This window comes from Sturnira hondurensis, unplaced genomic scaffold (assembly GCF_014824575.4).
Source record: "Sturnira hondurensis isolate 20B ecotype Veracruz unplaced genomic scaffold, ASM1482457v3 Scaffold0013515, whole genome shotgun sequence".
Classification (NCBI taxonomy): domain Eukaryota; kingdom Metazoa; phylum Chordata; class Mammalia; order Chiroptera; family Phyllostomidae; genus Sturnira; species Sturnira hondurensis.
In genome coordinates, this window is record NW_028086146.1 from 2975549 (window position 1) to 2998117 (window position 22569).

Sequence of the window (22569 nt, forward strand, 5' to 3'; positions counted from 1 at the left end):
ATTCCCAGTTAGGAACTCCTTTGTCTGCCGAGTGGGACTTGTTTTTCTTAAGTCTGGCCTCCTCCCACAACAATGCTTTATCTCACTATCAGTATTAGTTTGTCAATTCCCTTTTCAGCTTTGAGTCTGCAAATTCTCTTCTAACTATTCTCCTGTCTCTGTTTGTTCCATGCTAAGCAGATGGCCCAGAAATTAGCCAAAAGCAGGAAGAAGGTGCAGTACAAACAACTTCATCAGTTCGGTGTTATGCCTGTTCTTTCCATTTATTTATGTTTTGCCTTTTTAATTATTTTGTGTTTTTGTTTTCTGCATCCAGCAAGTTTTTGTTCAGATTTCTTTTTGAACCGCCCCATAAGCCAACGTTTCTCAAAACTCAGTTGCCAAAAATGGCCGTTTTCTGTTGCTCATGAGTCATTTCACTTCAGAGGAGCGGCAGGGAGCAGATTGGAGATGCTAAACGAATCCCACGCTAGTGTGCAAGTTCCCACCATTCAGGGGCATCCATGTGGCAGGGACTTGGGCCTGTGCAACCATAGTCATGTTTGACTTGTGGATTTGTCAGATTGCTGGATGCAAAAAAGAAAACTCGCTAATAACCACACACGTGCGGACCTAAGCCGTGAATGAACCAGACTGATGTGCTTTTTTGGTTGTGGAGCTTCTAGGTGCTTATGAGCCACCCATGGGCCGTTGGTGCATTGGGGCTGTTTCTTAATGGGGTGGATCCAGGGAACTGCTTCTGTGTTGCTATGTCAGTATGTGAACGTAAAGACCCTCTGACCAGAACTGCATTCAGATGACTTTGTTTGCACCTGCTGTAGGCATTGTCCCCCATCACTTGAGCAGGGGCAGACTGATGTTGCCAAGGTCCTGGGGTGTCAAGTCAGTTGCCCCTATTCCTTCAATATGCTGGGCCCTGAAACCCTTGCAGAAAGGGTCGTTGGCAATCCTTGTTCACAGACCCAAATCTGCAGTGGGTTACTGCTTCTAGAGCAGAAGAAGCAAAGGGGATTCTGTGTCTTTCCTCATGACCTGCAAATGCTAACTGTCACCCATGTGTCCATCCTCTGTGTGGTACCTTCAGCTTTGGCAACCTAATTCAGGAGTCTGCACTGCTGTTCTGGTGACTGTGTCTCGATGCTTCTGTGTGTGAGCTAACCTGGCTCCCATCACCTGGGTCAGAAGAATGTCCTGAGCTTTCCTTTGGTGCGTTTTTCTTCTCAGGCTCCTGAAGGTGAATCTCAGCCAATGACAGAAGTGGATCTCTTCATTTCTACTCAGAGAATCAAAGTACTGAATGCTGACACCCAGGTATGAGCTGGCTCCCACCTCCCCCAGGGAGGGAGCGGAGCAGCATGGCAACTCCGAGACTGCACCCACGTCTTGGGTAGCTGTCCCCAGACGCTGGTTTCTGTACCAGCTGGAAGGTTGTGTCTGCAGTGCACGTTTGAGGAGGGGGTACAGGGAGCCTGGGAGCCTGAGGGCTGTTTCCTTAAAGATCAAAGGGAAAAATAAACTGTGAATATTGTTGGTAATAATTCTCATAAGTTTTTATCACAAGATACATGAAGTGGAACAGATTAGCCTTTCAAAAATTTTGTTTAAAATTGTACACACCTACACACAGGAAAGCAAAAGGCAGCCATCACATGCTGATTTGGGGTATCTTTTTTTCTTTGCCTTCCCCACCAGAGATTCTACTGGTTGTAAAATTATGGACATTTCTCTTCACCTGCCACACACTTCCTGGGAATTAGCCAGGGAAATTGCCCCCAGGCCTGGGAGGGTGCACATAAGTCTGTGCATTAGGTCTTTGCAGGGAGCCCAGCGTCCCCTGCCTGTGGACCACACTTGGCTGGGTCCGGGCTGGCAGACTTTCCCACAGGCCTTTGGATGCTGCCTTGGACTGACTGCACTCTGCCTCCCTCCCTCCAGGAGACAATGATGGACCACCCTCTGAGGACCATTTCCTACATCGCAGACATCGGGAACATTGTTGTGCTCATGGCCCGCAGGCGCATGCCGCGCTCCAACTCCCAGGAGAACGTAGAAGCCTCCCACCCGTCCCAGGATGGAAAAAGGCAGTACAAGATGATCTGCCACGTCTTCGAGTCTGAGGACGTAAGGGTGGCTGCCCCCTCCCCTCCAGGGGCCTGAGCTGCCCCTGTGTGGCTGATTCGCTCTTTATTTCTCAGGATCTGAGTCATATGTGTAAACCAATATTTATTGAGCACCTACTATGTGTTACTCAGCCTTATATCCCTGTTCCTATGCTAAGGATATAAGACTGCGTAACATAGACAAGGTACTCGTGAGTCTTGTAGGGAGACAAAGAGATAAATATACTTAATATAAAATTAGGTAATGGGAAGGGTTTTTTTAATTTAAAAATTTTTTAAAAGATTTTATGTATTTACTTTTAGAAAGGGGGGAAGGAAAGGAGAAAGACAGGGAGAGAAACATCCATGGGCAGAGATACAGCAATCAGTTGCCTCTCACATGTCCCCAAGTGGGGACCTGGCCCCCAGCCTGACTGGGTTGTAACCTGTGCCCTGACTGGGAATGTATCCTGCGACCTTTTGGTTCACAGGCTGGCGCTCAATCCACTGAGCCACACCAGCCAGAGCAGGTTGATGAAGACAAAATAAAACCAGGTCAGAACAGAGGACCAGAATAGAGGCTGTTTCTGGTAGGATGATCCACAAAGTTCTCTCTGAGGAGGTGAGATTTGAGCAGAGATCGGAATAAATTGAGAGCAGCAGAGAGCAAGTGTAAAGGCCCTGAGGCAGGGGCCTGCTGCTACAGCTTGAAGGACGGCAAGGCCAAACTGCCAGAAAGCTTAAAATGAGAGAAGAGTGGGAAGAGTTCAGTCAAACTTATGGGGGCCTGAGCAGGCCTCAGCTGGGCGCTGGGGCATTTGGGAGTAAAGTTCTGGGCTTAGGACTGCCCTGGGGGCTACAGGAACTTTAGGATCCCTGCCTCTCCACACCTCCCCACCTGTCCTGAGAAAACCAGCTGCTCCTCCTGACAAAAAGCCAGCGATTCCTCCCCTCCATCTCTCCACGTGATGACGTAACACAGAAACTTAGCTTATAGCAGCAGTGGGACCATTCTTTCATTCGGTCTTCTTCCCAGTGGGGACTGGAAGTGCTGGCAAGGCCACCAGCTGCAAGCTGCCCGAGCTCCCAAGTGGCTCTCGACACTTGGCAGGCCTCAGAACCTCCCTCCCAGGCCGGGGCCACAGCCCGTGGTGGTTTGGAACTGCAGAGACTGTCTGCTGGGCTGTGCCCGTGCCACTGACTGTGCCTGTGCCACTGACTGTGCCTGGTTTTTCCCTCCTGCCGCAGTAAAATGAGCTCTTTCTCATACCGAGCAAAAAGCCCTTACTACTTAAAGAAAATTGCCTGCGGTAACCCCAGCTCCTTAAAAGAGGCCATTTTTCCTCCATGAAAGTGTTCATCTAGCTGCAGTAAATTGCATTCCTTCAAGAAGCTGGGAGTCAGACACAAGCTGCCTTTCTCCAGAGAGGCAGAGCCACCACGGCTGCGGCCAAGGGGAGGAGGAGACGCCTTCTGCACTGTCCCTCCCCGGCAGGTTCTCTAGAAAGCAGCCCAGGGGCAAGGTTGCAGAGAAGGCCAGGAGCTTGCAGCACATCTCCCCGCCATTCTCCCTGCTATTCCTTTAAAAGTGAAACCAAACTTGCACACTGGGAGGAAATGAGTTTTGGAAGGTTCTCAGAAAGTTCCGAAAGAGCCTTAAGCCGCATGTGCGCTGTGGGCCAGTGAAAAGTGGGGTCAGCTCTGCTTACCGGCCTGAAGCTCCCTGGACACACTTATGTAGTACAGATGAGGGTCCCCCTGCCCCTTTCTTCTGGCTTGGAGCCCCAAGGAGAAGTTTCTTTGCCTAGGGCTTCCTGTCTGGGAAGACGGTGAAAGGAAAGAATGGTGAGCAAGGGTTCGGACAAGCATGGACCTGGGGAGCTTACCCTTGGCTTTTTAAGCAGAGGACAAAAGACGGGCACTGGCTCCAGACCCGGCGGAGTTCGGCGTGAATCCTGCCTCCACGCACCAGCTGTGCAGCCGCCGGGCGTCTGTAGGCTGACTGTGCCCCTTGTTGGGCTGCTGTGCGGCTGCAACGGGTCACCAGGAGCTTGCGTGTGTGCAGCGTGCGCCCACGCGTGGGGGCCAGCCAGTCTGTTGGTCGTGTTCCCAGATGTGTATTGTGGAGGTCGTCTGTTTGCACGTGCCCCTGATGCCTGCAGCGATGCCCCACCACCTTCCAGTTCCACAGCAGGGTGCGGGCTGGCGGTCCTGGATGGGCCTCGGGGCCCCTGAAGTCGCCGGACTCTCAGAGGGAGAGAAGTGAAGCATTTCTTTTCCCACGGCCAGAAAGTACTACTATAGTGTTAATGGTAGTACTAGACTTCTAAAGTCTTTGTGTTTTTATGTAGATTCGAGCTGAGTCCTGAACTCAGATAATCAGACACAGGACTCAACTCAACATGGATAATCGTCCATGTACATGGATGTCCAGTGGGATGTTTGGAAATTATGCGGAATATAGAGCGACTTACCAAAGTGTAGGACTGTCCTTTGCTTGGTTGTAAGTCTGGCATCTCTGCCTCTTTTTCTCTTTATTGCCAGTAGCTCCTTTGTGTTTAGTCATAATCAAAAATGTTCCCACTGTCTGGCCAGTGTGATTCAATTGGCTGGAGCATCAGCCCATGCACCGAAAGGTCATGGGTTCGATTCCCAGTCAGGGCACATACCTAGGTTGCAGCTTCAGTCCCCAGTTGGGGTGCGTGTGGGAGGCAACCAGTTGATGTTTTTCTTTCTCTCTCCCCCTTCCTCCCTCTCTCTCTCTCTCTCTCTCTCTGAAATGAGTAAATGGCCCCACCAATTTTGAAAATGACCTCTGACAAACATTAGTTGTCTTTGTAGACCCACTGGCCCAGCTGAGGCCTTGGGCTTCATAGTCCTGATGGGACACAAAAACGCTGCCCACCAACAGGGCCACCCTGCTGACCCTCATCTTCCCTCTCTGCCTGCTGTCTAGGCCCAGCTGATCGCACAGTCCATAGGGCAGGCGTTTAGCGTGGCATACCAGGAATTCCTCAGGGCCAACGGGATTAACCCTGAAGATCTCAGCCAGAAGGAGTATAGTGACCTGCTCAACACCCAGGACATGTACAACGACGACCTGATCCACTTCTCCAAGTCGGAAAACTGCAAAGATGTAGGTACCTTCTGAAGCCGTTCCGAGCTGGGCCAGTGGGTAGGAGCTCCAGGGAGCCCGAGGATGGGAGCCTGTGGAGCGTGGTATCTGCAGGACGTTCCTAAGGGCTCAGGTCCATCTGTGGCTCCCTTGCATGAGGCTCTGTGGTTAAATGTTGCAGTGGAGGCCCATCACTAGTGAGGCGGAGCATCTAAATGTGGGGTGGGTTCCAGGGGCAGGCAGGGCCTGCACTCTGCCCTTGCCAAGCCCACAGTCTAGGAAGGGGCGTGGGAAACGTGAAATGGTGGTGCTGGTGCAAGCATCAGTCAAAGACAACTGGGCTTGGCAGAATGGAGCAGGTCTGGAGTTTCAGACAGTGAATGCTGCATTCCTGCAGGGACGGCCCATTGCTTCAGAGCCGCAGCCCTGCAGGAGTGTCTGGAGGACACGGAGCCATCTGAGCTGGTCTGCAGGTCTGGGTATTCTTTGGAACACCTAGTTGCATGCAGAGGGCTGGGCCAAAGTACCAGAGGCATGAAGGTCAGAAAAGCTCAGGAATGGTCTGGGGAGCCAGGAATGAGGCGGGTGGTGCACATAAGGACAGGGGGAGGCTGGTGTGCGGTTCAGGTCAGAACTGGAGGGCTTAAAAGTCCAGCTGAACAGCTTGGACTTGATCCAGTAGGTGAAAAGGTACTTTTATGAGAAAATAATCTTTTTGGTCCACTAACGTATGTTAGGTGTCCTGCATTCCCTAAAAGCAGAGCCTGAGGTGGGGATTCACCTTCAAGGAACTTTGGGGGAGAGTGCATTGCAGGAAAAAGCATGGGCACCACGGCAGTGGGGGTGCAGAGGAGGAATGGGGCCTCACTGCAGACAAGCTTCATTCTGACCCACAGGGAAGCTCTGGGTGACAACCCCCCCAGGGCCAGGCCTTCGTACCCTGTGCCTATCAGTGTGGACACCGGGATTGGACAGGGTTGTATCAGTGTGCTTGGGGTTCCATAACAAGACCTGCAGACTGGACGCCTTCGGTGACAGAAACTTACCCTCTCCCAGTTCTTAGGGCTGGAAGTCTGAGATCAAGAATTCAGCAGGGTTGTTTGCTTCTGAAGGCTAAGAGGAAGGATCTGTTCCAGGTCTTTCTCCTTGGCTTGCAGATGGGTGTTTTCTTGAATCCTTAAGTTGTCTCCCCTCTATGCATGTCCCTCCGTCCAAATTTTCCCTCCTTCTAAGAACGTCAGTCATATGGGTCAGAGCCCACCCTAATGCCCCCATGTTAACTTGATTTCCTTTGTAAAGACTCCATAGACAAAAAAGGTCTCATTCTGAGCCAGTGGGTGTTAGGACACGATGCAGCCCATGTCAGGGTGGGGGCAGTGTCTCCCATTCGGCTAAGGCCTTCCCTCCAGAGAAGGGACCAACTGTGAGCTTCAGCAGTGGGGGCAGGGGGACCCAGCCTGTGAAGGAGGCTGTGTCAGGCCCCGACAGCCAGCACTACAGTGTCTGTTGGACCATATGTGTACCTGTGAATAGCAGTAACTAAGTGTGCACACACACTCTGTTGGATGCTTCCAAGATGTGTCCTACCCCTTTGTGGTACCTCCGCAACCCTCACTAGATGGCGGATGCGCAAACCCAACTCCCATCTTCCCCGCCCTGCCAAGGAAGGCCACAGAAGTGGCGCGTGTCCAGAGTATGGTCTTCCTGCTCGCACTTCCAGGCTTTGGGTGGTGATAACTTTAGCATCTTTTTGTTCTCTTTGTCTTCAGCTTTCCCCTTGTAGATAGTGTTTCTGTAAAACACCACATATTTATTTATTTATAACTCAAGAATCTTAACCGTGGGAGGGCATTGTGGACTAGGGGAACCAGCGGCACTCACTCCTGGGAACCATGACTCACCCCCGAAGTTCCCACCTACACAGTCCCGCCCCCACCCCCCTCCCCCACTAGAGACTGTGGGGGGCGGGAAACGGTGCCCTTCATGGTCGTAGTGCCAAATTGAGACTGCTTGTGTGGAACAAGAATAACAAAACCTGGGTACAGGTCCATACCGAACTCTCCTTGCCCACCCCAGTGCCGTGCGGCACAGAGCAGACAGGACTCGTGGGGTGGGAGCCCTTGGGGCAATGCCGTCTCAGTCAAGGCAGGAGGGGGCGGGTGCTTTGATTCCTGTTGCCGCCCTGGGTGCTGCTGGCTCGGGCCGTCTGAGTGTTCCTTTCTGTGCAGGTGTTCATAGAGAAGCAGAAAGGAGAAATCCTAGGCGTGGTCATCGTCGAGTCTGGCTGGGGCTCCATCCTGCCCACCGTGATCATAGCCAACATGATGCACGGAGGGCCTGCCGAGAAGTCAGGGAAGCTGAACATCGGGGACCAGATCATGTCCATCAACGGCACCAGCCTGGTGGGCCTGCCTCTGTCCACCTGCCAGAGCATTATTAAGGTACCCGGAAACGGGGGAGACTGACTGCTGTCGCAGACCTGAAGTGCGGCCGCAATGCAGGCATGAATGCCGAAGGACGTGAGTGTCAGGCAGTGAGCAGGACACCGAGTGCACTCAGGGTGTTACCACCGAGTTATCACGTAGAGATTGCTCCCTGAAGTTGTTGTTGATCAGAGATGGGCTTTTGGCTCAGGTAACACCAGTCTCTGACACTGCGCCCATCAACAGGTATCGCCGGTCAGTCACAACACTCCCACCCATTGAGCCTGAACGGAATTGTCCCCGCTCCGTAATCCAGACACTCACCTGGGGCAGCGGTTCTCACCCCGGGGAAATCTGGAACCCCAGGGGAACGTTTGGCAATGGCCAGAGACTGTCTGGGTTGTCACAGCTAGAGAGGGGGGCACCTACTGGCACCCAATGGGTGGAGGCCAGGGGTGCTGCCAAATGTTCTTCAATGCCCAGGAGGGCCCCACAGCACAAGACTGCCCAGCCCCCTTGTCCGCAGTGCGGGGAAGGGGGTGAGGATGCCTCACGTTGAGGTACACAAATTCAGGTGTGCGGCAGAGATGTCAGGAGAGAGGGAAGGTGGTGAACGAGGGTTTGCAGGGACTTGACCAGGTCTGGAAAGGTTTGGGGAGGAGGAGCAGGGGGTGGGGACAGCCTGAGTGAGTGTGGGGTTGGGGCACGGATGGCACTGGCGAGGCTGCATGCCAGTGACCATGACGCACCTGCCAGGCAGTGCCAGGCCCTCTGTGGCATCACCCCCCACCCTCCCCAAGACAGACAGCTTGTGAGGGTTGGGGTATCAAACACCCAGTTTACGGTTTACAAATGAGTCATCAGAGGCTGTGATGGTGACTTGCCCTGGACACCACCCCGCGCTTGACACACAGTCCCGATGCCCCTCACTGCCCTTCCCTGCCTCTGCAGGAAGGAGGCAGAAGGGATGAGGCAGGCTGAGGCACATGAGGGCAGCTTATGCATCCCCTGGTGACACCTGGGGACTCGTCCTCTGTCCGATGGGTCACACATCGGGGTGGAAACAGAGCCCCTCAGAGTGCGGTCCGCACTGTCGGAGGAGTTTCTGAGCCACTTCCCACCAGGGAACGGGTTGTTTGCATGAGTCGCTGACCTCTGATGCGTGCAAATGGAGTGTCTGTGAAATCAGGAAATTAAAAGGCCGTGTGGGGATGAACGATGCGTCACTGGTGAAGATGGACAGTAAGAAAACCAGTGTCTTTGTGGCCATCCTCAGCAGAGAAGCGCTCATCGGGCAGGCCCCACTGGGACACGGCCGCCCTGCCCAATGTGCCGCTCTGTTGAAGGAGAAACTGTGGTTGGCCTGACCCTGGTCCCCCTGGCTGGGAGAATTTCACCACTGATCTCAGCTTTCTGGCGTTGTTTTTAATTTCTCTCGACAACACCCCCTTTCTGCCTGTGCCTGAGCAGACGCTCACCCCATCCTGTCCCCACCGCCTTGGGGCACTGCAGGGAATAGTCTGGGCCTCCCGCGGCTCCCTGTTAGCACCGCTTACTTCAGAGTGTGCCAGCGCTCCTGGCGATGACTTTAATGAGCGGCTCTCATTCTGGCAAATCAGTGCTTCACACACTTTGATTTGAGTCACCCGGGGATCTGGTTAAAATGCAGGTTCTGGTTCCGCAGGTCTGGGGTGGGATTCTGCATTTTCACCAAGCTCCCTGGTGATGACATCACCAGGGGTCAGACTGAGCCTTGAGGAACAAGCTGAGGGTCCCATGTGTGGCCACTTCAATGCATGTCGACCTTTCTCCCCAGTCAGGAAACGGCATACATTTCTAGAACAGAGTTACAGGTATTGAGTCATTTTAATTGCTTTCTGCCCTCGCTCTTATTTTTCCTGTCATAATTCCTAAAGCGTAACAATTGGGAGGCAAAGCGTGCTGGCAGCCTGCCTGCTCGTTGCCCCCATGGCCCTGCCCTCCTGATTTGTTTCTTAAACCAGACCACCGCGCCCCCTTCCTTCCACAGAAGCATCCTGGTTCTGCTCGCCTGTTGCCATAGAGATGGTTCTGGCTTCTCTCCTCTCCCCTCTCCATTTCCCTACCCTTCCCCTCCCACCAGATTTCTTAATTTGCTGTACCATTCCACTGTTGTCATGGGGATGAAATGACCGTTTATTTAATTGGCACCTCTAACAAAATGGCCGCTCAGAAACCCGAGGTAATGGGACCCAACTCTAAGGAACGGCAGAGCAAACGCAAGGTCTGGTGGATCCAAACTGCCACCACACCGGGCCTCGACATGCAGCACACGTCCCAGGCTAGAAACTCGTTCCCCGGGGGACAAATCAGGCATCTGAAATCAGTTCGCACAGAAGGAAGGAGCACACCAGAGCAAAGTAAACGTTTATGCGACGTTCAGAAAACAGTCATTCTGTCGCTTTTCAGTGTGCTCCGTGAGGCTTGCCTGTGCCTCAAGGACGTACATGAACAACCCCAGTGGTTAACAGGTGTGCACGTGTAAAGCAGACAGCTTTGTCTGAGAGGCAGGCTTCTAACTCGATCCTCTGTTTCCGGCATTCTCTGCTCTTGCTTCCCACAAATTCGTGGCCTCGTGGTGTTGGACTGCGGGGAGAGAGAGGTGAAGGGATCAAGCCCTCCAGCTGCTCTGCCGTGGGTCCCAAGCCCACCCCTGAGCTCCTGGAGGTCTCATTCCACCTGCTCCCACTGCCTAACACCTTTCTTGGCACATAGCAAATGAGCCAGAAACACTTATTGATTAAGCGATTGAGAAAAGTGGAGGCACTCAAAGGAAAAAGAAATACATCTCCGAATGATATCTGAGCAAACCCTTCCTGCCTGCCTATTTTTAATTTTATAAATAGGTGTTTCTAAGTATAATGTGATGTCGGCAAACACAGGAAAGAAGAAAAAGCATGGAAAGGAGTGAAATCATAGAAATGAAAAGGGGAAGAAATCATAGCAGGTGGCACCTTACGTTGTGCCGACCAGATGGCAGTGGATGGGGGGAGGGGGCGGAGTGTCTAAGGCCCCACAGTCTGTGGGGCAGACACCCCTATTGAGCCCAGGTCTCCTGACTCAGCAGAGTCAGCGCACCGGTGTGGCCGGTGGGCCCGCTGTCCACAGAAGGCCAGGAAGAATCCCTCTCGGTTCGTCTCTTGCCTCACTTTGAAATCGTCATCTGTTGAACCAGAGAGGTCTCCCAGAGATGCTGCAGAAACCACAGGCAGAGCTGGGAACTGCCGCCTGTGTGTGTACACCGAATCACCATAACCCACATTCAGTGATGGGAGGGTCAGCCCCCACAGAAAACAGAGCAGTTGAGAGCACGGAGGAAACAGGCTGAGACGCTGGAGGTGGGGAGTTAAGTGGAGCCCCTCAGAATGCACAGGTTGAAAGGACAAACTGGAATCGATCAAACGCAGGGGGGAGCCAGCAGCGGGAGCCTCCAGGAACTCTCCGCAGGTAGGAAAGCCAGCCGGCAACTCGGCCCCTTGCAAGGCTGGAGGAAAAGGCCTGGGGCGCCAGTCCTAGCTCTGGTTCCATTGCCCTCCCTGGCTTCTTGGTTGAGCAAGCCTGACTCATGAAGGACACAGTTTCTCCTGTTTTCTATGTGGGGGATCGGGGTATAGGAGAAAATGCCATGGGTTTGAATCCAGGCAGACCTGGAGCAGTGTGGCTGCGGGTGAACCTGGGTGAGTTGCTAAGCATGTCTCAGCCTCACTTTCCTTTTTAATAAAATGGGCGTCATTATAGCTGCCAGTTTGTCAAGGGTATTAAACGACACAGCTCCTGTGACTCTCCGGGTCGGTGCCTGGCAAGAGGCGGTTTTCAGTGACCGGTGGTACAGCTGGTCTCAACACCAGAATGGGTTTTGAGGGGACAGTGACCTGAGGGACACTCACACATGGTACAGACAAACAGATGGCAGATTCAGCATTAGGACACGCAGCTCTCCCCTAAGTCCTCACCCCACCCCCGCTTTGCGCGCCTGTTGTCACAGGGCGCATGGGCCACAGGTGTGAGTAGTAGGTGGACGTCACAAAGTCACCTGAGTGAGGGTGAGTTCTCTGTTCTGAAGCACCAGTGGTCTGCCCCGGTTCTCAAACGTGAGAGTCACTGGGACTGTGTATCACGTCACCGGGAAGACTTGTCCACACAGACCGTTGGGCCCCGCCCCTGGAGCTTCCGAGTCAGTGGGTCTGAGTGGACCCCCGACTCTGCATTTCTAACAGAAGTGGCAGGGTCTTGCTGCAGCTGGTGTGGGGTCCCCTCTGTGGGAACAACTGGTATACCCTTATTGGCCAAGCATGATAAAGCCGGCCAACCAGAGGCCAAAAGGTCCCCGATCCGACCCTCTATCTAAGGCATCTCTTCATTCCTTAGAAACAAAAGTGCGTGGGTCACTTCTGCCAGTCTAAGTGGCAAGCCGCACTCTTGCCACAATCCCGTTGATGTTGAAGTCACCTAACACCAGTTCCACCTGTCTGCTAGGCAGGGTGCTTGTGAGGAAGGCAGAGGCTGGAGCAGGGAAACCATCGTCCCAGTTCTGACTGACCCCACAGGGCCTTGGGCAAGTCAGGCTTCAGGTCCATGTCTGTCTTCACCTGTAAAATGTGAGAGAAGTCCCACCCCCCCCCCAGAGAGAGGTTTTGCAGCCCAGTGAGGGACTGGTGGGCACGGCAGCTGTGGAACCTGCAGGTTTCTGTTCGCAGAGTGAGAGGTGATCGCCCTTCAGGCTGAAATGGGGGGGTGCACACTGGGCCCATTCTTTATAGGCCAGGGGACACTGTGGACTTGGGGGGAGTAGAGCCCAGTGGATGCGGAGGAGGAGAGGCTGTGCCCCACCCCACAGTGCCATCATTCTCAGACAGCTCGCCCCCCTGCCCTCTGACCCTTTGGAAGATGGGGATGGTGGCCGACCTTGAGCCATCCCCCCACCAGAGGGCCTCACCAGGTGGGAGTCCTGCAGGGGGAGGGGGGCGTTTGCAGCAGGAGTGCCCAGCTCGCCCCGCCTCAGCTCCCACGTGGGACCTGGGCAGCCGCAAGCCCTCACCCCAGGGCGAGAAACTGCCGCCTTTTCCTCTACGTGCCGTGACTCAAAGTGGGTCGGGAAACACCTGCCACAGGCCACTTGGGCTGGACCGCCCAGCATGCAGGCATCCGGTGGGACAGAGCAGGCAGTCTGCAGCAGACCTGGGCGATGGACGTTGGTTCCAGGACTGGATTACCTTCCTTTCAGGGTGAGGCTCACGAGTCAGTGGTCCGACCTGTAGGAGCAAAAGCTCCCCCTGCCTGAGGTGGTTTTCTCAGGGTGTTTCTGAGCAGACGGGGCTGCGGTCACGGCCCTGTGTGCTCAGGGGACAGGAGGATGGCCTGTGCTCAGCATAGACAAGAGCAGGTTGCAGGAAGCTCTCTGGACGGGCTCTGAAACCAGGCCAAGTCCCCTTTTTTTCTGTAAAGAAAAGCCATCTTTCTGTAAAGGCCATCTTTCCCTCTGCACACGATTCTTGGAGAGGCATGTTAGCAAGGGTCACGAAACTGCAGACCCAAAGACATTCTCCAAGTCTTATTCCTCCCTCCCTCCCTCCCTCCCTCCTCCATCTTTCTCCCTCCCTCCCTCCCTTCCCTCCTTTTCTCCCCAGCAGCTCCCTAATCATTCTCCCAAGGAGGCCATCGTGGAGGGGAGTCCCATCTGCTCCCTGCTTTTCCCCAGGTGCTGCTGGGAGTGTTGATACAGTCTCTAACAGGCAGAGAGGATGGGGGTGCAGGAGCATTAAGAGGAGGAGAGAAAACCGGCCTGGGGGGAGGTGGCCCGGCTGCTGTGAATTAGATGTTCTCTGCTGGGGGAGGAGGAATTGCTAGCGTTTGCCCCTCAGAGAAAAAGTCCATTTCCCACTTGTCTCCTGACCAGGGAGAGGCGGTGCAGCCTTCATCTTTGAAGCCGAAAAGCACGTGTGGCCGTTTCCTCCTTCACTGCCCAGAGGGTCACTTTATTCACTTTATTCGGGTCCCTTGACCACAGCCCGTTTCCCAGGACGAAGGCCCCACCCCCAGACAGACGTGGCCGAGCACTCGGGGCGGCGGGTGGCAGGCACTTCACCGAGTGATGCAAGTCTCACAGGGGCGTCATTGGCCTTTGGTGCCGTCTGCTCTGATCTCGCCCGTCTGCCTGAGAGGTCGCCGTACCCACTGCGCTCTGCTCCCTTCTCAGGGCTTGAAGAACCAGGCCCGCGTGAAGCTGAACATCGTGAGGTGCCCCCCGGTGACCACCGTGCTGATCAGGCGGCCAGACCTTCGCTACCAGCTGGGTTTCAGCGTCCAGAATGGAATCGTAAGTACCACTGCGTGCCCTTCTCCAAAGTCGTACAGAAATGGGCCGTGGTTTTGGGCATTTTATTTTTAATTTTTAAGGTGGGTCAGTTCCCTGAAAGAACCCAGCAAGGAAGGGGATGACTAGGTGAAGGCAGCCTCGGCTTTCTCTTTGGACAGGAAAGTGGGTGCCTTCCCACGTGTGAGGAGAGAGGCCCTTCTCGGAGCCCTGGCCCTGGAGGCTGGGTCTCTGTGACCCTGCAGGGCGGCCCTCCCAGCTGCTCCCTTGAGGTAGCCTGGGCTGCCAGCAAGGACTTCCTTCGCCTCTGACCTTGGGGGACTGCCACCTTGTCACCACTCGGGGCTGTACCCTTGAGTCCCTGCAAAGCTGCTGCTGCTGCTCCCCAAATGGGGGTGAGGAGCCCTGGGGGCTTCGTAGCTCACAGCTCATAACCCGGGCTGAGAGCCCTGCCACGTGCCAGTGTGCATGACTAATCTGTGCTTTGCCTGTTCAGCCTCAACTGGCACTTCGGGGATGCAGAGTATTTTTATCACTTGGATGTCAGCCTTGAAAATAATACTTCCTTTCTTCGTTGTGGTACAATGTACACATTAAATTGACCATTTAAACTATTTTTTAAACTGTAACTGTTGTTCAAGTACGGTTTTCTGTCTTTTACTCCCAGCCCACCCAGAGCAGGCCTCCCCACCTCCCTCCCATTTCCACCCACCCCTAGTTTTTGTCCATGTGTCCTTTATACTTGTTCCTGTAAACCCCTCCCCCTTTCCCCTGAAATTCCCTCCCCTCTCTCCTCTGGTTGCTGTCAGCCTGTTCTGTATTTCAGTGTCTTTGCTTATATTTTGCTTGCTTGTTTGCATTTAAACTATTTTTTTAAGCATGCAACTCAGTGGCATCAAGTACATTCACAGAGTGGCGTGACCATAACCGTGGTCTCTTTCCAGAACTTTTTCTTCATCCCAAACAGAAAGTCCATGCTTAATACCACTTCCTTTTTGCTCAGGCCTGCCTTTCTGAGTTCATAGCCATTCTGCGCTTGGGTGGCAAATCTGTCCTTTGTAACCTCTCCTCTCTCTTTTTTTTAAATTCGATTTTAGAGAGAGGAGAAGGGAGAGAGAGAGAGGCATCAACTTGTTGTTCCACTTCCTTATGCATTCACTGGTTGATTCTTGTATGTGCCTTGATGGGGATTGAACCCGCAATCTTGGCGTATCGAGATGATGCTCTAACTGACTAACCTTCCCAGCCAAGGCCTGTAACCTCTGATTTCACAGATATTAGTGTGGTTTTTTTGCTTTCATGTTTCCAGAAAGAAAAATTCTACTCTTTTTTTCTCCTTAAATTTCAAGTAAGAGTTGTAGGTAATCAAAATTTAATTCTAAATATGTTTTGAGGTTTAAAAATACCCATTTGAAGTTTCCAGATGGAGTTGAAATATCCAGCCCACTGATCTGCTCTTTATACCTACGCAGCGTCGTTTGCTTTTTGGAGAGAAGCGAAGGTTACTCCATCGTTTTAGTCTGACATCATGTTTCCATCTGCTTATACTTCCTCATTTGCTTTGTTCCTATTTGAATAATATTAAAAGTTCAAGGAGGAACAAAGGGGTGTTACCTAGCAGATGTGGGTCCATGGGGGCCCTCTTTTTTATTTAAAGTGTGGGTAGCGCCTCCAGGACCTTTTGACCCCAGAGCACCTGGAAGGCTGACGATTTCCACACTGCAAGGTGGCTCGGTGTCCAAGCAGGCTTTGAAATAGAGGCGCACAGTCTGGAGTGAACGTCAGCTCTGCACACCCAAAACATCCTTTTGGGCAAACTCCCACTGTCTTGTGTGTGTGTGGGGGGGGGGGCGGTTCTCCCAGTGAGAAACCCTCCCAGTGAGAAAATGTGGGCTCCATTCCACCAGCCTGCAGCCTCTGCCACCCACAGGGACAAAGCGCAGCCTCACTGTCACTTTAGAGAGAAGGGAGTTTGATCAAGCGCCCCTGAGCTGGGGAATCCAGAGGAGCAGCCGCCGGCCAGCTGGCCACACTCTGGAACACAGAGCGGGTTCCCAGCCCCACTTTGGCTCACTCGACCGTAACCCTGCATCGTGGCTGCGATCGTTACACATGTGACGTTGGAGTTTAGTGGTGATCGTGGGAAATAAAACTCGCCTGAGTTACAGGCTGGCGGTTTGAAAAGATTGGCAGCTTGGTGACAGGCCCAAACAGCTCTTTTTACCCAGCCCCAGCTGGGGTGAAAAGTAGTCAGAATTCAGTGTGTGTGACGTCCAGTGGCGTGCTGCATTGCCTGCCGAGGGTGTGTGAAGGAGGTGGCCGTCTGGGCGGACAGAACTCAGCTTCTTGTGAAAAGAAGAAACGCAGAGATTTAAATGCGTGGAGCCGAGCCCTGGCAGCTTCTCGGGGAGGAGAGTGCAAGAGGCAGGGGCTCCAGAGACACAGTCTCACGTCCCCACCTGGTTCCCTGCCCCAGAGGGGTGACACGGCCTCTGACCCTGACAGATCTGCAGCCTCATGCGAGGGGGGATAGCCGAGAGGGGAGGCGTCCGCGTGGGACACCGGATCATCGAAATCAACGGGCAGAGCGTGGTCGCCACCCCACATGAGAAGATTGTCCACATCCTCTCCAACGCCGTGGGGGAGGTAAGAATGTGGGCCAGGCCCTAGCCAGGCCTCCCTCGATGCTCCTCGACACGCAGCACAGGCTGTCTCGGGCCAGACTTCCGGTGCAGTGAGGAGAGCACCTGCATGAATAAGACCGAGTCCCCCTCAGCATGGTTTGCTCACTTTACTTAAATCCAGGAGTGGGCAGAAGTCGGTTTACAGCTGTGAATACATGAAACACAGTTTACTCTTGTATTATTATTTATTATCGCATGATTTATGTGTATTATTTATGTGTTTGTGTGTAAGCCTACTTTTGCACACCCCTGTGTGTGTCAGGGGCACGGTATCATAACCGAACGTCTGTATTCCCAGAGAATGACCACCCCAATAGCCTCGGTACCATCCCTCACCATGCAGTTGGCCCCCTTCCCTTCTGGCGACCCCCGCTCCCATGTGAGTTGGCCTCAGACCTTGAGTGTATAGGCTAAGCGACGTGAGTCAGAAGGAGAAAGAAATACGCCATTTGATCTCACTTCCATGTGAAATCAAAGCAAAACCAAACTGAACTTTTCTCAGTAGCCCTCGGAGTTGTGCAACTTCTCTCCATGGCTGCCCAGTTCTTTCCCTTTTCCCCCAGGCAACATCGCCAAATGTGCCTGGGAGATTTAAGTCTTAGGTTCAAGTCTCAGCAGCAGAACAGGCCTCCAGGGGGGTGTCCCTGGCATGGCCTTGGCCCAGGTCCTAACTCCAGGGCTTGTTTGGGGGGCCCCCCACCCCCTCTCCCTTTGTGTTAATAGTTCTCTCCTTTTTAAAAGAACCAGATGAGAATAAAAGCACTTGGGAGAATAAACCTTACCCGGTTTTCATTGTTACTCTGTCACCCCTATGTAGACAGCCTGTGGCCTCCGCCCTTCCTGGAGGCTTCCTGGAGGCCCCTCCCCCAACCAGGACCCTGCTGGGGGCGGGGCTTCACAGGGTGTCACCCCTCCCCTGGCCCCAGGCGCAGCCCCAGCCCCTGCTAATGTGTGCTCCTGCCTTCAGATCCACATGAAGACGATGCCGGCTGCCATGTACCGACTGCTGACGGCCCAGGAGCAGCCTGTTTACATCTGAGCCGCGCCCCCGCGGGCGCATGCATGGAGGACTCTCCTCACTCGTGGTTGTGTTTCTCGTTCTGCATCTGTGTGCCCAGAGACGTTGCCCTCCCACGCCCAGACTTGGTCTGCCCAGGAAGGAAAGCATCTGTAAAGACCTCTTTGCTCTCTCTCTCCAGTTTGCTCTTTTTTTAATACCAGGGAAGTTTGGTATGCACTCCCTCGAGGACACAGAGCAGCCAGTCTCCACCCAGTCAGCGCCCAGGACTGGACTGTCCTGATGGGCCCTCAGGGGCCTAAGGAGGGCTGTCACTGCCCAAGGGGACTTCCTCCCTTCCCAGGAGGCACAGACCTCTTAGAAGGAGCCCCATGGGACAGCAACACAGCTGATTCAGTAGTGCCTACAGTTCAGTCACTGGTCTCTGCTCTCCTCCAGTCGGTTTGTGAGAATCTAGCGGTAACAGGGGCCAGCCAGTGTCTTTGAGGATAGGCCCTGCCCACCCTTAACTTAGGACACCATTCGTTATTTCTGCCCAGAATTTCTGAGCCAACCCTGGGCCTCTTCTATAACTAGTTTTAATTTCAACATAATTGTATTTTCTAATAAGAGCCTCCTCCCCCAAGGACAGAAGGGGAACTGCCTTGGACAAGGATCTCTGTTGGCGACTCCTGGGACATCCACTGCTTCTCGAGGTTGTCCCGAGGTTACGCACCGTTAGATAAGCGTGGGCAGCTGCCTTCTGCCTCCATCCGTGTCACACGCCTGTACGCACACACAGTCTCGTTTGCATATAGATCACCCTTCCCTCCCCTCCACCACCCAGGGAGTGCGCCGAGCCCCTGGAGAGCCCATGTTACCTCTCTGTGCGGCCCCTGCCCCTGGCTGGTGAGGCCCGCAGGGGCTGGTCAGTTCTGTCCTGAGAGAGACGCCCCTTTCGCGGCTGAGGCCTGGCCCTGCTGGTGCCACCTTGGCTCAAAGTGCTCTAGTGCCTCCCCTCGTGCCCCCCCCCCCCCACACACACACACACTCATGCAGGGAGCCTGGGAGGGTGGGACTGCTCGCCCGAAGACAAGGACGCAGGTGCATCGTGTTACATTTTCTTCTCTGCTCAGGGCCACTAGGCAGGATGTGGCGTTGGAAAGGCCAGAAGAGCCCATAAACCACACAACTTAGGGGACAGTAATGACTTTGAGCTATGCCTAAGAATCCCCAAATGTGTTCCAGAAACGTCACCTTGCCTCGTGGGTCCGAGAATTTAATTGGTGTGGAGTGTTAGGTGTTTTTTATCCGGTGCCTCGTGTTTCTGGGTTCCGTCTCAGTTCAGTGCACACATTTTAGTGAGGTCGCTCTGAGCCAGTTTTTACTTATTCTTTGGTCCAAAGAGCATTTTGTTTTCGTGGGGATGGGGTGTGGCTCGGCTTGGTTTTTGTTTTGTTTTGTTCATGACCTCAGCAGAGACAGGGAAAGAAAACCTAATATATTTTATATTATTAATATAGCCCCTGCTCTCTGCCCTTGGGATATTTATGTTGTGTTTGTGGAAACAGGAAGTTGGTGAGCACATGTCGGGGAGTGTGTATCCACAGGTCGAGCGGAGGGGTTGGGGGAGGGAGAAGAGCGAATACAAAGAGATTAGGGACAGGAGCCGGGCACCAGAGGGCTGTGTGCGGCCCGTCCCCCGGGACCTCTGCACCTTCTGAGGTTTCTGCTCGGAGTCAGGAAACCCAGAGTCCCAGGGGCCTCAGCAGCCGATCTCTCAGTGTGCAGTACAACAAGCCCTGGGGAAGAGGGGCCGCGCTGCCCGAATATCCGCTCAGGGAAGGGCCACCTCTTCTCCAGGGGAGCCAGGTGGGGAGGCAGGAACCAGGGCTCCAGGTTCTCTATTCACCAACCTGCAGAGTGTCCGATAATACAATTAAATGCTAAAGAGCCGTAAGTTTATCTGTCCTCTGACAAAGAGAAGGCAGTGTGACTGGTGGCATTTCAGGCCTCGGGAGCCTTGGGTAATCCTCAGAGGGCTCCAGCCTGTCTGCCCCCGGGACGACTGCCTGGCCAGGGGCCTGCCCAGGACTGGCCGGGGGCAGGAGCTCCACCAGCACATGCCTGTGCAGCCTCCCCGGTGAGCACAGGGCAGTGTCTTCACCCGAAGGAGCCAGGAGAGAGAATATGCTTCCTTCGCTACTGCACAGAAATCTTAGAAAGTTTGACAGGTGCTGGAAAAGCCAGTTTGACAAGCTCTTCTAGAGGAGTAACATTTTAGCCTAAGAGTAAGATTACGTATCCACCACATCCCTTCCTGTTACCGTGTGTGGCTCCTCGCAGCCAGAGAGCACGTGTCTGTGGACCTCAGCACGGTCACGGTCACGCAGCGGAAGTGCATTCTTTTCCTTCTGCTCCCATTGAAGGAAGTCAGTCCAGCTTTGGTTAACCAAGGAGGCAGGATCGTAAATGTTAGTGACCCTGATGTTGACGGTCCCGTGGAAAGTGCTGGTCACCACCCTTTGACATCATACCTGTGTGTGTAGCTACATCTGTGAATATCTGAATTCCCCATGCAGTGGGGCAGACCGTGTACAGAGCGTCCCAGACGTGTCCTGGGTGAAAGCCACTCTTGCTGCTTGGTTAGGATATGCTGGTGACTCAGCTTTGGGGACAGACTCATCTCTCCCTCCTGGTCCAACCGGGGCGCACCAGAACCCACCCCGCCTCCGCCTTCTCAGATGCGAGCATTTCGGGGAGCCTCGGCCAGCCTCAGGTTCCCGAGTAGAAGGAACGCCCCGGAGGCCAATGCCTGGAGCCCGCTCCCCTACCCAGAGCAAACTCTGAGGGTCCTGGGGCCCACCCTGGGGCTGGACTCCAAGGCCCTACAGATGGCGCTGCTTTGAGAACATCACCCATCCACAGTGGCCTCCGACGGTCCCAGAGTAACCTACTACCTCCCCCATTGCTCCTGTCAGCCCCACGCCCCATGCGCACGCTGGTGAAACCCACCGACGAACCATTCTTGGGTCCCTCAACCAGGGGTGTGGCCATTACCAATGTTTACAACCAAGGGCCACCTCCCCTTCGATGTGTTTACTCTCTCGCTCACAAGGCCACGCGCAGGTGTGAGTGGGGCTGCTCCTGCCCTGGCGTGGCCGGCTTGCACACACACGCACACATGCAACCCCGAATCTCCGCCCCCTCCATGCAGGCAGTGCCGAAGGACTGTGTGGGAAGGACGTCTCTTGTACATAGGTCAGCACAGCCCCCAGAGTATGAACTTGTACTATTGTTCTGTAAAGAGGATGGAATAGAGCTTATTGTAAAGCATTGGGAGAAGTATAGTATTGTATTTGTAATAATATTGTTCTTTATATACACAGAACTCAATGATCTCTATATATAAATATAAATAAATATATAAATAAAGTATATATACACGCGAGCCTGGAATGTGGACGCCGCCACACACCCACTGAATGTACTTCCTCTGACATCTGGTCGCTGGGCCCGGCCCGCCCTCCCCTCCTCCGTAGCGTTTTGGGGGTTGTGATGTATTTAATGTGTTACCTTTATTTAATGGAACGCTAATGTCTGTAAGAGTTGCTGCAACAATAAACAAGAGCTTCACCTCTTGGCCCCGGCTGAGTGTCCATCTGATTGTTTCGGGGGCAGGATGGGCCCCAGGGAGCCACAGATTTGCCGTCTTCCCATCGATCCACCCCCTGCCCATCCTGCCGCAGGGGTGTCCATCGTTTCGGCGCCTCTGGGCCACCCTGGAAGAGGAGTTGTCTTGGGCCACACATTAAATACACAAACACTAACAAAAACTGATGAGCAAAAAAAGGGGGTTTTAAGTAAATTTATGATTTTGTGTGGGGCTCCATCCATAGCCATCCTGGGCCACATGCGGGCCCCGGGTTGGACACCCCTGGGCGCCTGCGTGGTGCCAGAGCCCAGGCGCTTCCTGGGTGGGAGCATCTGTGAAACTGACTCCGCTTTAAACTTGGCAGAGACTCGGTCACCTGTCGCCACACTCTCCACAGCCTCCTTAGTGCACACTGCGCACACTGCCTGGGAGAAAGGGACCGTCTGGATTTCTCAGTGAGAGAAGGGGAGCAGGGGTTGTTACCTCCCCCCAAGACAGTTGGACAAGGGGAGGTGGCCTTGGTGAAGTGGACGGTCAAAGGGAGCTCGGCCCTGGAGCCTACCTGAGGTTCCTGAGGCCGTCTGGAAGGCTGTTCTGATGCTCTTTGCAATCCCAGGTTTTGAAGCTTACCCTCATGACCTTTCTGCTGCCAGGGGTGTGCTGGGACACAACCCCAACCCAGAGTACCCAGCCCTGTTCCTAAAACAAAATGTCCTTAATGCTTTTTCTCTACGAACACCGCCAACCCCCCCCCCCCGGGGAGGCAGGCAGCCCCGAGGGTCCAGCAGTGGGGGCTGCTGGTGTCAGACTTCCCCGAGCTGGGAGACCCGGGAAAGAGTGGTGACTCCAGAATTACATCAGGATTTCCGCACAGAAACTCACAGGCAGAAGCAGAGTTGGTGGCAGCAGGGAGACACTGGATTTCTGCAGGAGAGGGGACAGAGGCCAGATCTGTGTAGCCAAGGGGCACAAGCTAACCCAGGGGGCTTGCAGCCACGTGGGGAGGGCTGGGCAAGAACCATCTAATCCAAGGCAGTAAACATGAGCCCTCTAAGCTCTGCAGGAACATTCCTTTCAGGTGATATGGGTCCGCCCCTCCCAGAGTGAACTGAAGGTCAGCTTGCACCATAAGATGGCATCGTAACCCCTCCCAACTCCTCCTCCCGACTGGCTCTCAGAACCTCATGACCCCCTCTTCCATGATGGTCCCCGCACCTCTAAGGGGATAGAGGAACGTAGATGTC

The 22569-nt window shown here is 54.0% G+C and overlaps 1 protein-coding gene across 3 annotated transcripts in view; it reads left to right on the forward strand.

Annotated features, from left to right (window-relative positions):
- The window catches only part of APBA1 (amyloid beta precursor protein binding family A member 1), a 198480-nt gene extending 177167 nt beyond the window's left edge, over positions 1 to 21313 (forward strand). For 2 of the 3 annotated variants that reach the window (XM_037061692.1, XM_037061691.1), the window contains exons 6-13: positions 181 to 213; positions 1225 to 1311; positions 1936 to 2121; positions 5056 to 5235; positions 7443 to 7655; positions 13873 to 13992; positions 16495 to 16635; positions 17641 to 21313. In XM_037061692.1, coding sequence (XP_036917587.1) covers positions 181 to 213; positions 1225 to 1311; positions 1936 to 2121; positions 5056 to 5235; positions 7443 to 7655; positions 13873 to 13992; positions 16495 to 16635; positions 17641 to 17712 — 1032 coding nt within the window. In that variant the 3' untranslated portion in view covers positions 17713 to 21313. The remainder of the gene's footprint in view (positions 1 to 180; positions 214 to 1224; positions 1312 to 1935; positions 2122 to 5055; positions 5236 to 7442; positions 7656 to 13872; positions 13993 to 16494; positions 16636 to 17640) is intronic. The other variant, XM_037061694.1, reaches the window with a different exon arrangement.
- Positions 21314 to 22569: the final 1256 nt, after the last annotated feature.